Source organism: Diceros bicornis, chromosome 3 (genome assembly GCF_020826845.1).
Source record: "Diceros bicornis minor isolate mBicDic1 chromosome 3, mDicBic1.mat.cur, whole genome shotgun sequence".
Lineage (NCBI taxonomy): Eukaryota > Metazoa > Chordata > Mammalia > Perissodactyla > Rhinocerotidae > Diceros > Diceros bicornis.
In genome coordinates, this window is record NC_080742.1 from 78,633,297 (window position 1) to 78,647,913 (window position 14,617).

General features: G+C 43.5%; 1 protein-coding gene across 3 annotated transcripts in view; it reads left to right on the top strand.

Annotated features, from left to right (window-relative positions):
* Window positions 1-8,687, top strand: part of KLHDC10 (kelch domain containing 10) — a 56,045-nt gene extending 47,358 nt beyond the window's left edge. For all 3 annotated transcript variants that reach the window (XM_058529930.1, XM_058529939.1, XM_058529949.1), the window contains 4 exons: window positions 375-441; window positions 996-1,043; window positions 2,827-2,966; window positions 3,585-8,687. In XM_058529930.1, coding sequence (XP_058385913.1) covers window positions 375-441; window positions 996-1,043; window positions 2,827-2,966; window positions 3,585-3,794 — 465 coding nt within the window. In that variant the 3' untranslated portion in view covers window positions 3,795-8,687. The remainder of the gene's footprint in view (window positions 1-374; window positions 442-995; window positions 1,044-2,826; window positions 2,967-3,584) is intronic.
* The last annotated feature ends 5,930 nt before the right edge of the window (window positions 8,688-14,617 follow it).

Below are 14,617 nucleotides of genomic sequence, written 5' to 3' on the forward strand. Positions count from 1 at the left end.
GGTCTGCTTTGGAACCTTAATGGTCTTTTCAAGTTTTGTCAAACTGCATTCCAGTGTTTTCTTACCAACACTTGCTTTCTTCTGTTATAAAAATGATACATATTCATTGTAGAAAATGTGCAAGTTGCAGAATTACAACTCTTTTACCTCATTTTTTTCCTGTGATTTTTAAAAATTGAAATCATATACGTGCTTGATTTTCAACTGTTTCATTTAATGTTTTGCCTTATGTTAGAATTAGGAAAGTTCAGAGAAAAGCAAAGGAAAAGATTTTTCAACCAAGAATATGTGTTTGTACAGGCTGTTGTTAAAAGTCTGGTTTTCAGGTTAACTAAAATTATTTGTGTGTGTATCACCTTTTTTTTCTCTCCAAGATCCATGCATACAACCTTGAAACGAATGCATGGGAAGAAATTGCAACAAAACCCCATGAAAAAATAGGTAAATTTAAAATATTGATTCATTTATCTTTAATAAATGTATTTTATACTTTTACTGGTTTTGGAAGGGAAAAAGTAATTTTATTGAGTTATATGACAAGTAAAATATCTGTTGAACTGGTATTAGAAATCACTTGTATTCCTTAGCTCAATTATTATTCTTCCTTAGCATTTGAGCAGAGACTTGTAATGAGGATTGTTGAATTCTGTGGAAGTGGGGAAATATGAGTGGGATAAGAAATAGGCACTTAAATCAGGATCTACCTGTCTCTTTGTGGGTAAAAGGGCTTGGGAAAGCCATTAGTAACCCCTGCCCCCTGCCACCCCACTTTATTTCCCTGGCACCTTAACGTTGTACTGTTATGATGAGACTTCTGGTGGCTTTATTTTAGCGTGAAGTAAGGAAGGATTGGAATGACTAGTCAGTATTTGCTTAGAGCAACAAAGGGATTGTTTTAAGTGAGTTACTCATAGTATGTCTTTTGCTATGTCATATCAACGTTGTTCTCAGTCTTTCTGTGAATAATGGAATTTCTATGTTTATGTGTTTGGCAGGTTTTCCTGCAGCCCGAAGATGTCACAGTTGTGTTCAAATAAAAAATGGTAAGGATTCTAAATAACATTCTGTTTCCAATTTTGTAATTGTATATGCTGAGAATGTCTTATTTCTTAATGATAGCTCCTTAAAAGAGGCCTAACTTTGGGAAGAGTCTATTTCTTGTAGTTTAAACTTAAAGGGAAATCCATAAAGTTATGCCTCTCTCAGCAATTTTCGTAAAGTAAACTAGTATGGTGTTTATCAGAGAACTTGAAAATCAGTGATAAATAGGCTTTTCTTATACCACCTGATCTTTCAGACCACACCTCAACAGATGTCTGCGGTTACAGTGGGTAATACTAATAATCTTGACATATGAGAGAGACCTTGGTGGATTACAATTGTAATAACTCCTTCAGAGTGTCATTTTATAAAGTTTATTCTGTTCTCTGTCTGTTGCCAAATAGAACTCTTAGCTCATTCTTTGGCCATATCACAGCAGAGGCATTGTACGGCTTTAGAAAGCAGCTGCAGCTGCTTTATCTAAGTGTGACAAATGACTCCTCTCTGGGTAACCTTGCTGTCTCTGAATTTACAGCTTATTTTATAGTTTGATATACCACCTTAAATTTTTTCTGGGAGGAAGGTGTGTATAAATGTATTGATAGTTTGTATCCTTTCAGCAGCTTAGTTCAGATTTTACTAGGATTGTGCTGCGGCCTGTAGTACAGAGGTGCTTTTTATCATGCTTCTGCTTTTTGGGTAAGATTTACAGATAGTGGCATTGTTCAGCTTTGCCTTTCTAAGAATGGAGCTGTACTTTTCTTGAGTCCTAGCCAAAAAAGTTTCCAGTGTATTTTATAGTTTAATTAAGTATTGGCTTAAACTTGATCTAGTCCTGAATTGACATCTGAGACCAGCCACCATACAAATGGAATTCAGCCTTAGCTTTGAGCATTTAGTTTGAAGATTCACAAAGCCTTTGTTACAAGTTGTCCAATTAGTTATAACTAACTGATTTTACAAAAACAAACAAACAAAAAAACAAAATAACAACAACAAAAAAACCTTTGATTTTGGAAAGATTTTGTTCCTGACATAAATACCTGTACAGATCAAATGGGGCTTCAAACTGTCTTCTTTGGGCTGAAGAAAGCTTGGAGGAGCCTCTTTTGTGCCCCCAAACTGAACATCGCAGTCAATGTTTCTCCTCAGGTTCAATGTCTACATAGAGAACATTTGTCTCTGTGGGCAGATGAATGTCTATCCTTTCTAGGATGTCATTTAAAAGAAGAGTTCGCAATCTGGTGGCCTGCAAATGTGTTTTGTTTGGCTCATATGTGTATTAAAATTTCTTGAATTAGTGGCTGATACTTAAAAATATTTCATTTTTTTAAAAAAAATCCAGATTTCCAGCTTCTCTTGAAAAACTGGAAGATCTGGCAATTGCTGACCTTAAGTCCTACATGGTATTGATCAGCTGGAGCTGCACTGCCATCTCCCCCTTTAGAGCTGTTTGTTCCCTGGACCTCCTACTTGTTTATTTTCCTCAGACCTTGCTCATTCACTTTCTATATGGCACCTGTAGGTATTTGAATTCGAGAACCTGGACATGAAGCCTCCTTGGAGGCTTACATCCTTAGTCCTAGCAAAGACTCTGACATAGGGTCCAGACTCTGTTGAGGGACAAGACAGCAGCAGGAGAAGACCACACAGCTGAAGTCCTCTATGATACGGGGAAATCACGGAACTGGTCCCATGTCGGCTAGCTGTGTGATCTACTATAAGACATGCTGTAGCTGTGGCTCTTTTCCTTTGTCTGATCTTGGCTCTCCCTTTTCTTGATAGATGTGTTTATTTGTGGGGGCTATAATGGAGAAGTGATCCTGGGAGATATCTGGAAGTTGAACCTGCAGACTTTTCAGTGGGTAAAGCTCCCAGCTACCATGCCAGAGCCAGTTTACTTTCACTGTGCGGCTGTTACACCAGTAAGTTTTAATTTTCATATCTTCCTTACATGATTGCAGATGATAAGGAAATCTTTTTAGGGATATTAGCAGGAAAAAAAGATTCTCATGTTAGCAAACCTTAGATTAAGAAGATGTTTTTAAAACTTTCTTCCAAAGCTAGCTCTTCCTCTGAGAAAAGAGGAGAAAAAACATTTATACAAGTTTAAAAGAGCAGCATAAATGTGAAATGCTATGCATGGCATTCAGGCCCTGACAGTGATATCAAAGGTGTTTCCTGGGAGGGCAGAATAGTTTTACCCCCAAGATGCCATGTTAGTGAAGATCCTATGAGGATCTTGAATATGAAGACCTTTATTTTTATCTTTGTATTCCCAGTATTTGGCACAATAGATACTTAATATAGTCTTAAGTTTAATGTTCGTTGAAGTGAAAAAAAACTCTAGTTTTTTCCTTAGTAACTCATTCATTATTTAAAACCTTTTTGATCTCTGAATTTTATTGGGATCAGTGTGAAATTTTTTGTTTCACCTCATCTCAATTCAGCCTACTATGAATTCTTTTTGCTGAATCTTCAGCCTAAATATCTGTTTCTCTCCTATTTGAATTTATCCTCTTTTGACTGCCATTTGTTTATAGGCTGGTTGCATGTACATTCATGGAGGAGTAGTGAACATCCACGAAAACAAACGGACTGGGTCATTGTTTAAGATCTGGTTGGTGGTACCTAGCCTGCTGGAACTGGCGTGGGAGAAGCTGCTTGCGGCCTTCCCTAACCTAGCAAACCTCTCCCGAACACAGCTTCTGCACCTTGGACTCACACAGGGACTCATCGAGCGCTTGAAATGAGGATTTCAGGACTGTTCATTGATACTGGAAATGTTAATTTAAAGAGACTCCTTTATTTATGGGCAGTGTAGAATGTGCTACAAAGAGGATTGGTTACCCTGATCAAGGCCTTATTCAGAAAATACATCAGATGCCTTTCTGTAAATTGGTTTTAAGTTTATGGAATCTCACTTTCCCTTGTGCTTCTTTCTTTGCTTGTCTCCCTCCTGCCCTAATACACACACACACATACTCACATGCTCCCTCTTCCTTGATGAAGTTGAGAGAAAGTCTGAAAGTACCTTAATAATGTTATGAATCAAGATGAGATAAAGAATTTTTTAAAGGAACTCTGAACATATGACCGTGTCAGCCAATGCTCAAGCAACATCATCAATAAAAATAAAATTAAAAAATTTTAAATCCAGCAACAAGAAGTTTTGGGGATAGAACAAGAAGGCTAACCTTGAGAATCTTGCAGGTTATGTGTAAAGCTAGATATTTAACTTACTGTTTTCAAAGATACATCTAATTGAGTAGCTGGATCTCATGGCAGCAGTGGTTGACATCTTGCTGCTTAGATACCCAAACCTATCCTTGGACTAGGAAGAAAGTTAAGCAGTTCAGCAGCTCTTGATTAGTGATTTCTTTTCTCATCCTTATGGTGCCAGCAGTGGTTCGAGTTGCCTTGTCAAAGACTTATGTGTGTGTTGTAGTTGTGCTGTTTATGGTTGCTCTTAGAAATTATGGCACCAAGAACATTTCAAATCAAGAAACATGGTGGTCAAAGTTCTTTGTTCTGGGCAATTTTGAAATTCTCCTATACTTATTAATGGTTTCAAGTATCTCTTTGACTTCTTCATGGGGAATTGTAGACCCTAAATATGTGGTGTAAATGCCATGGGACATAAACGTAAGCTCGTGAGAGGCCAGAGAAGAGCAGGGCAGGGAGGGCTTCTGCTCTGGTTTGTGAGCTTTGACTGTCATATTGGCCACTTTCTTTCCGAACTTATTTCTTTTCTAACTCTGGGCCTTGTACCTGCCATTTTCTCAGGCAATGGATTTTATCTCTAGAAAGCCAGTTGGCCCTTGATTTTTCCTTGGCTTATTGCCTCCTTTTCTGTCTGCTTTAATGTGCATGGTGCTGTGAATAATTGTCGAGTAATTGGATAAAAGCTCTTGGGGGAAAAGCCACAGGTCATCCTTCCTGAAGAACTATATCATTTTAAAAACCAGCATGAGGAAGGAATGAAAGTGAAGATCATTCACTTTTTGGTGTGAAATTTTAGCTCTGGTTTGTTTTGTGTTGTTTTTTCATTCTAAAAAAGAAATGACCTAAATTTTCACTTACTTTGCCATCAGGCTGCTGGAGTAGTTGGGCAAGTCACTGAGACCTGAGCATTTGGAAGTCTTTAGGTGTATGAAAGGTGCTGAAGGCCTACAAGAGGGCAAAGTGCCGATCATCCCATTGGTTACCTCACAACAGGAGACTCAGATGGGAGATTTGGGACACATTTTTCCTTTAAGTGCCTCTTTTTCACTTAGCTTTTGAAGTTATTCTTCTTTTTCCTTCATCCCAGAAGGGATCTCTTTAGCTCATGTGTGGATTTAAAATCACCTTTGAGTTATGGCTAAAAAGGTGCCATTCAGTGTTCAGTTCTGGGGAAAACAAAACTGTGGCCTCTACTTGGACTCCTAACTTCCAGGCCTTATTATACCATCCCATCCATGTTGGGTTGAGTTCATGGAGCTTGTGTTCTGCAAGGTCTTGTAATAACCACTTACCTGTGAGTTTGGGTCCTTTTGGGGGAGGGAGGGGAGTGGGGGAGAGGCAGGAAAAGGAGCAACTCCTCTAGAGGTCCAACCCCCATCTTGCTGTGACCAGTCTGTTTGACATTTAACCTCTTATCACCCACTGCTAGGCTTGCTCCAAAGACGAGTTTTCTCCAGAGCAAATCAGTCTGAGCAGCCCCATTAGTTCAAAGCTTTGCTGCATGACTCCAGCCTGGTCTCTGGATATTTGGGGGAAACATATCCAGAATTAAACAAGTCATGCTATCTAGGGTGGTGAAGGATTTTTGTCATGGATTTGTATAGGGACCAAAGACTGAACACTCAGCCTCTGTGCTTATTCCCCATGGTCCTTGGGATATAAGCAGGTCTCTAGCTCTGCTATACCAGAGAGCTAGAAAGAGAGTCTGGTTCAATCCACACTTGCTAGCATCCTTTTTTAAGCCTTCTGAGGGCTGTCTTCTTTTAGACTTTGGAGGCCTGACATCCAAAACTTTGTGTGTGATGTTTTCATAAAAGTACATATCCTTGGTCTAAAATGTCTTCTTTTAATATAACACTAGTGAAAATGATGTAGTATGACCAGCTCTGAGTGCTATGGAACCACACGTATGCACGTGTTCTGGATGCCAAACGAGACTGTGTGTATGATGACTTAAATGTAGATGACTAGAATTTTATATAAGGGATCCCCAGTCATTTTTGTACCTATAACCAGCACTCTGAAATCCTGACACTGTTACTTGATTTAGGAAGATTTATGTCTGCTGCTTCTCTGCCTCTTTGAGGCACTCCCAGCCATCTTACTGCAGTCCTGTAAATTTAAGTGCAATATATAGTAACACATATGAATATATACAGATTATATATACGGTGTGACTATAAAGCAGGTAGACTACTTTTTAAATTTCTCTTGGGAAAGCCAGCTCATTAATTCAGAGTTAAGTTATACCAAGAATTTGAGATGTGATCAGCTGGCTTAAGCTAACTCTTGGTAAAGCTGGATTTTCAAGTCCATGTTTTCGTACTCCAGTTCTTAGATACTTTTGTTCCTTGGGTTTGTTGGAGTGGAGACCTTTCCCCTGTCATCTTTGTCCTATCTCATGTTTGCATATCTTCCTACATTTCTTTGCCCAGGAACAAGGAAGTCTACCTATAAGGAGTTTCCTAAATGGAGAATTAAAACCTAATATTTAATACTGTCAGTTCTCTTATGTATATGCTAATTTACCTGTGAATGTAATACTTTATTAAATGAAGAAAATGGTGCTTTCTTCATTTAATAAAGTATTTTCCACTTCCTGGAAAATCTATAAACCAATATAGAATAGATTGAAATTTTAACTATTCTTCAGGGGCCAAGCTGAAACCCTTTCCACTGGCAGAATCTTTTTTCAGGGCCCTAGTGACATGATGTAAATTTGCTCTAATGTATTTATGTTCATTACATAGTTAGATTTAAAAATATAATAATAAACATTAACATTTCTAAGCAAAAGGTATGTTAACAGTGACCTTTGGTTACCAGGAGTAGCAAGAGTAAAGCACAGATCATTGAAATCCATAGATAATCAGTGTGTCAACTTTTCTATTAAATGATTGATTTCTATTTCTTCTTCCTCCCTACCCCTTTCCCACAGCACCTCCTTTTCAATGGAGTGGGGCTAATGAGTGGTTAGAAATGGAAAAGACTCACGGAGGGGCTAGAAACCAGCAAACATGTAAGCAGCCTGATGAGCTGTAGTTGGTCAATTTGATGACAACTGTTGAAGGCTGAACTTAGGACCCATGGGTCGTAATCCTGAGTGTAGATGTTACTCTTCACTCTGCTTCGGCATAGTCTCCTGCCCTGAGTTCTAGGCTGTCTCTCTTATAACCACCAAAGAGCTCTTAGCACCTATGGGAAGAAAAAGCTGTGTATGACGCAGAGGAAATCCCATCATTAGAACACATATCTTTGGCTCTTGACAAATACCTGCTTTTCCTCTATTCTTGCAGGAGCCTTTTTTTTTCCTTTGGAAATACCTTTTCCAGCCATACAGCTTGGCATGTAGGAAAGGTTGAATTATCCTGTAAGACTATCTTGGTCTTACAATTTGTTTTTATGTGGTCTTACAGATGTTTAGAAAGTGGCACTGGTTTCTGAATTGTCTACCTGCCAGCACTCTGATGTAGCACAAAAAGCCATTTTCCTTATTCTTCATTGTTCTGGCATTGAGCTCCAGGATGGATGAGGGTTTATGGTCCCATGATCTTAAGCTCCAAAAACTGGTCACCATTAGCTTAAATTGCTTTGGTTCCCCAAATACCTTGGGACTCTAGGAGCGTTGGCAGGGCCTGAGATAGGCTTGGTAGAGTTCTGTGACCTCCGTGTGCATCACCACCAGATCATGTCCAGCAATGGCATTTCCCTTCCAAGGTTATTAGATTCGGTGAAAAGCGACCTCTTCCCTCATCTGGTGTTACGAAAAGAAGTTCTGAGTTGTGCTTCGAAGGTGATACCACTTTTTAGTATAATTTTCATGTTTTTATTTTTGTCACTTTTTAGAAGTTTTTTAAAGGCCCTGCTTAGTCACTGTACAGGGTGAGTCAGAGGCAGTTTCACAAAGCTATAGTAATTGCTGTTTTACTAGTTGCACATTTAGAATACAAAGGAGGCATCAGAAACACACTGACTTTCTCTAAAGTGATTTCCTTGTACACAGAGTCTGAAGTAGGGACAGGGCCAGGCATTTCCCTGTAAAGGCACCTACCAATGAGGATTTTACTGGAAGAACCTAGGCAAGAAAGAGAAGCCTCTGTCATACACAGTCTGAGGGCGAGCCTGGGCTTGGCTCTTCGTACAGGGTGTGCTTAGGCCACACATGATGCTTGCCTTACTTTAAAGCTATTTGCCACAGTCCTGTTAAATAGTGTGGACGTCCTTTTGCAGTGTGGTGTGCATGCCGTATGATCAGGACAGCTTTTCCACCTTACCTGGTTTCCTACAAGCAAGTAGGAAATATAGTGAATTTACCCTAAAATGTCCAATCTGTATTTATGTACCTTGTCAGTGTTTTGCTGTTGGTTTTCTAAAACAATCTGATCAATAAATCTTACCCAAATCTATTTGGTTCAAGGCCACCTTGATTGTCCGACAGTACCTGTGTGTTTGTGAGCTCACCTGTGTGTTTGTGAGCTCACCTGTATGACCTCTATGCTTACACCGGCCCCCGTGTTTCCACCCATCTCTCTACCACCCCACCAGGGTCCACTTTTCTCTCGAATATCTGTGGGTCATCCACTGTCCACCTCCACTCACTGGGCTCCTTCTCTCTGCTCACCATCTGGAACTCATGGACACACAATAGTCCCCTCAACAGAATGCTGCTCCCTCCAGGACATCAGCAGGGGAGTGACTATGGGGCAGGTCACACTCCCTTTTACTGCCCCATCCATACATTCCCCAAACCACCACTAGACAAGTTTGTATGAATGTATCAAGACTTTTCTGAAGGGCTGGAGGAACTAAGGGAATTCACAGGGAAAATGTGAAACTTTACATACAGAGTCCTGACTCTCTTTATGATTCAAGGGAAAAGCCCCAGGAAGAGGTGAGCTCTTTGCAGGTGTCTTTTGGGAATGAAACCACAGTTCCTAGTTCTGGCCTTGGTCTTCCAGATGCTTCCCTCTCCAGAACTTCTGCTTTGTGTCACTTCATCCTCTAATAGGATGCCTTCTTCCAGCAATACCTTTACTCAAGTCTCTTAAGTCCAGAGTAGGTGTGGACACTCCGAGTCTGGTCACATTTAAGGTCCAGAATTGCATATATGCCTCTTGTTTTTCAGTGTTTCCATTGACAAACTGTTGGATCAAATACACCTTCCCAGAACAAATAATCTTAGATATTATAATAGTAATCTACAAAGAGAAAAAGATAGAATTCCTACCCCTTAATTAATTTATAAGGCTTCCCAGCTCACCTTACAATTAATACTTTACATTTATTATGCAGAGCAGTCTTGTTTCCTTTGGTGTATTTCTCCTACCACTTCTAAAGGACACTCCCCTCAGACCTACCAGGAATAAGAAATGGATCCTATACCTTTTAGACTTTAGACCAGGCAGAGCTGTGAAATGCACTCTTGTTTGTGTCTGATTCGGTCCTTAGATAAGCCCATCTTAGCTTAGGGGAGAGATTTCAGGGGCTTAGTTGGTTTGGGTGGTTTTGTTCTTCCAGTTACATGTATAAAATGCTAGTTTGTCAAAATGCTATGACTAAGCTATTACAACTGAACAGTATAACCATATTCTCTTATAGTTAAATCTTCTGCAGTAATTGCTTGAGGGGAGAGGACAATGATAAAACCATCCAGTTTCCATACTACCTTCAAATGAAAGTCCCAGGTTCCAGACCAGCGCTAGACCAATAGAGTTTTCTGCGATGATGGAAATGTTCTATATTTGCACTGTCCAATATGTGGTAGCCACTAGCCACTGGCGATTGAGCACTTCAGATGTGGTTAGTGTGACTGAAGAACTAAATTTTTAATTTGATTTAATTTATTTAAATGTAACTAGCCACATGTGGCTAGTGGCTATCTTTTGGACAGTATGGTCCTAGAAAGAGAGGACCTGGAGAGCTGGGAGACCAGGCTTGGCTCTTGGTTCAGTCCAGAAGAGTTCTATATGCAATTTGCTTTTCTTTGGGCCTTTTGGGTTTACTTATCTGTCAAGTGAGGAGGTTGGGTAGATAATTTCCAAGGTCCCTTGCAGATCTAACATTCTGTGATCATGACCAAAAGCCTGGAGCATAATGGTGAGCATCATAGCTGAGCAGCGGCACGAGGACTGGACTCGAGTTAGCTCTTCACCTTGATCTTGGTATTTAAGATCCTTGATCCTACCATGATAGGAGGTCTACTGCAAAAGGCAGGTCATCCCTTAGTGAGTGCCACAGTAAGGATACCTGCAGTGCAGACTCTGAGAAAGAGTGCAAAAAATGCAGTATGGACTAGAACAAAGCCAGCTGCCAGGCCCCCATGACCACTGGTTTCCAAAGCATGAAGCGTGATTCTTAAAAATACAGATTCCTGGGCCCAAATCCCAAAGATTATGTTTTAGTAGGTGAGTTAGTTTAACAAACTCAGTTGATTCCAATTTAGCTGGTTTACAACATTTGGGAATCCTTGTCTCACAGCTGAGCTAAGTGCTCCGTGCTGGGCGAGATGACCGAGAGACCTCGCTGCTTTACTTGTCGCCGTCATACTTAATTGTCCAGCAGGGAACTAGAGCAAAGGCCAGAACGAACACTTCCCAGTCCTTGCCCTGTTAGAACTCAGTGTAAAGATGGCAGACTGGCCACCCAACTTCATCTCCTCTCCTTCCTGGAGAACCACTAAAATAACAGTAAAATGGCCCTAAGTTTCCTTTTCCCTAAAATGGGGCCAATAATAGTAACCTATCTCTGGATGTTATTGTGTGGTTTAAATGAGTAGATGTGTGTAAAGTGCTTAGAACAGTGCCTGGCACGTAGTCAGCATGGGTAGGTACTTAGTATTACTGCGCTCTGTAATTGATGGAACAAGAAATAAAGGTGAAGTATTTACTTAAAATTACAAAGTTAACCAATAAAGAGACTAAACATGAGAGGATGAGGCAGGGGAGGTGGGGTGATGTAAATGAACTAAATCCTTATCTTCCATAGCAGGAAGGTAATATATAGAATGTCTCAAATTAAAGCAATAACCAGGAAGCAGATTGATTAATCAGAGATGTCAAGATAGGTATCCAAAAAAACAGCCCAAAAAGCTAGCAGTAGTCAGATGGGTTGGCAGGTGAGAAGGGCTCCAGCAGGGACTGTTTTTTTAAGTATGTTCCTGGTTGTAGTTTGTTTTTTCTTTTTTTCCCCTTTATAAAGCAGAACCCTTCACAGCTCTTTCAATCGAGCTCTTCTTCAGGATACTGTAAATCTGGGTGCCTTCTGACTACGTCAATGATTGTAAGTGATCTTGTGACTCAAACAGTGGGCCTGGAGTATTAGTATTTTTAAGTTCTTCATTGATTCAGATGTAGTATTTGGGTATTTGGGAATCTTTGATTTAAAAGCCAATCTTGGAAGCTAGTAGAAGGAAAAAATGCCAGGGAGGGAGGGAGGGAATTTTTAAAAAGTACTCTCGAGGTTTAAGTGTGGTTTTATCCTGTTGCCGAGAGCCTTTTCCTCACCATCCTGTCCATTCATAAAATCAAGCAAGAATGTTATTCTAGGGCAGAGGCTTTTTCTTTCACATACTCCACAGCGAGGAGAGCAGAGGTAGAGGGTTTGTGAGTGACGGACAAAGCAGACCCGGCAAATCCACCCGTCCTGCCTCAGGGTCTGGCCTCAAAGTCTCAAGTGCAAGAGGGAGACACTTTTCTCAGATTCGCAAACACAAACATGTCCAAGCTCCTCTCCAGCAGTCAGCTCAACAGGAAGGCTCAGCAGCTCACTTAGGAAGGAAGGTGCAAAGCCCTGCTCAGTGGGGAGGGGCAGTGACCATCCCAGCAGGTACCAGGGCGAGGAGGAGAGAAGGACAGAGACAGGTGGGAGCTCTGGCCACTTACTATTTCAGGACCTTGCCCCAGGCCAGGAGTTTAAAGCACTACTGCAGTTGGCAACTGTGAAATGAAGAGAAGGCAGTTGTCATTCAGTCTGTGCCACCTTAGAGGGGACAGACTGGTCAGTTCATCCTTCTTGAACCTTTCACCTAAAGCTGTCTGGCTCTTGGAGCTGAGGCGGCTCTCACTGTGACTGTCAAGGGTGTTTTCCAAATCTCCCCCACTCCAAGGGAACAAACTTACCTGCTCTGCCTACAGCAAAGGAATACACCCCGGCATCTGGGGTCTTGTTTACTACCTAAGCCTCACCTGGAGGAAAAGGCGGAGTGGGAACTGACACAGCCAAGGTCATGGCTCAGGATGTCAGCCTCTACTCCTTCCTCCCCCTGCACTGCCCAGACTCCCTTGAAAGAAAGAGGCCTGACTTGCTACCCACCAAGATGCGCTCCATGAGGATGAGGAACCGAGAGGTTTCTCAGAGTGGCATTACCTGAGGGGTGCACTAGGGTGTCAGGGCCCGGAACTCCAGCCTTGCTTCACCCCACCACAACTGCAGAGCCCAGCCTCTCCTCCCGGCAGTGTCAGCCAGGCATTTTCATGGTTCCTTTTCTCCTCAGCAAACCTGTGTTTGGTTTGTAAGCCTGGAGATCTTACCCCCATTTCACAGATTGGTAGTCCAAGGCAATCCAAGTTAAGTGATTGGCCAAGGGAGTTACCCAGACCCGCAAAGCCCAGAAAAGGTGGCCCTGCCTGCTGTTCCCAAAGGTTTCCTGCGAAAGAACTGTCATCCTCTGGGCGGGGCCTGGCTGCGGGCAGCGGGTCGTTAACGAGAAGACCTTATTGAATGGCGTCTGGAGAACCGCATCCCCCTAGCCTTCGGGTGGGCGGGGAGGGCCGTGCTGGAGCATCTCTGGGCGGCCCCGCCACGGACGGGGCGACAGCCGCGGAGGCGCTGGGTCCCCAAAGCGCCGCCTCCTCCCCGGGAGGGAGATGCCCGCCGCCTGGGCCTTTGCCCCGCTGCCCGAAGTGGGACGTCCGCTGCACACATGACTGGGCGTCAGAGTCCAAGTTCTCCGACTGCAGCAAGATGGCCTGGTGCTTGCACTCAGGCGTCGCCAAGAGCCGCCTCGGTGGCTTCCCTGCCTCCCCGTAGCGGGGAGCGGTGCTGGCGGAGCTCCGCCAGGAGGGGGCACCCGCCGCCGGGTTCCCTGTTTCCGGCGGTGCGCCCTGCTGCGCTTGCCCCGGGGAGGAAGTCGGGGAGCGCTGGGCTGGGAAGCCGGGGGCTGGCGCTCACTCTTTTTGGGCCAGTTACTAACTGAGCACCTAGTACGCGCCGAGTGCAGTGCCGGGTACTTGGGCATGTGGCGAGGAATACGCCCTGCCTTCAGGGAGCTTCCATCTGGTGGGGAGAAGGGAGATAACTCCCGGGGAAGGAAACGAAGGAGGCTGCTGTGAGTAGCTAGGAGTTGCTTTACAAAGAAAAGTTACGGAAAGTCTCCTCTGAGGACCCAATAGATGTGCACCGAGGAGCTAGAGAGCGTATGGGGAAGAACGTTATTACATCAGGGACCAGAGCATCCAGACAGGGACAAAACCAGCCTGGTGTCTTCTGGAAGGGGAAGAAGCCATGCGACAGGAACAAGAGGAACCTGGGGAAGAGCGGAGGAAGGAGAGGCAGGCCAGCAGATCATGAAGAGCTGGGCAAATAGTTTGGCTTTTATTCTAAGAGCAGTGGGAAGCTTGAAGCCAGAGAGAACACAAAACGATCCCTCTGGCTGCCGCAAGGAGGGTGCCCGGGGTAGCAGGACCCTCTGTTAGGCGGACACGGCGGTGGTCCAGGCGGGGTGAGGGTGCTTGGCCCCAGCGCAGAGCTGAATTTCAGCTCCCATCACTCCCCACTCTCAGCAGAGCGCCCTTGTGAACTGAACAACCGCCCACCTCCGAGCAGAGGTCCAGCGACCAGGGGCAGCGCCACATAACACCCAGCCCCAGCAGGAGGCAGAGAGGGCAGGAGAGGAGGGGAGGCTAATGTGGAACTGAGCGGCTAGTGCTGGCCAGAGTGGCCTCCCAAGCCTCTCCCTTGTAGAGCCTCCCTCTGCAGCCCACCACGCCTAGCTGGAGAGGCCCTCAGGATTGAAGCGGGAGCCACTCTGAACCGGAATGATCTGGTTTAGAGCGGCTGGCTCTCCCTCCTCCCTCTCCCCCGCCCCACTGCCCTCCCTCTCCTTCAGCGACAGGCTGGTTTTTGCCGCAGTCCCTGACCAAAGTAAACAGAAAAAGGAGAAGGGAAGAATGCTCTGTTTCCATGGCAACTCAGAGGGCAGTTGATAAAGCTCTCTGGATGTGTGAGTGATTTCAGGTGGAAGAAAAGGCTCACTAGAAAAGCAATAGGGAGGAAGGCCCCTTCACCATGCACATGGTAGAGGGTTGTTCTGGAACACCATGTGGGGCCCGGATGGGGGGAGAAGAGGGGAAGA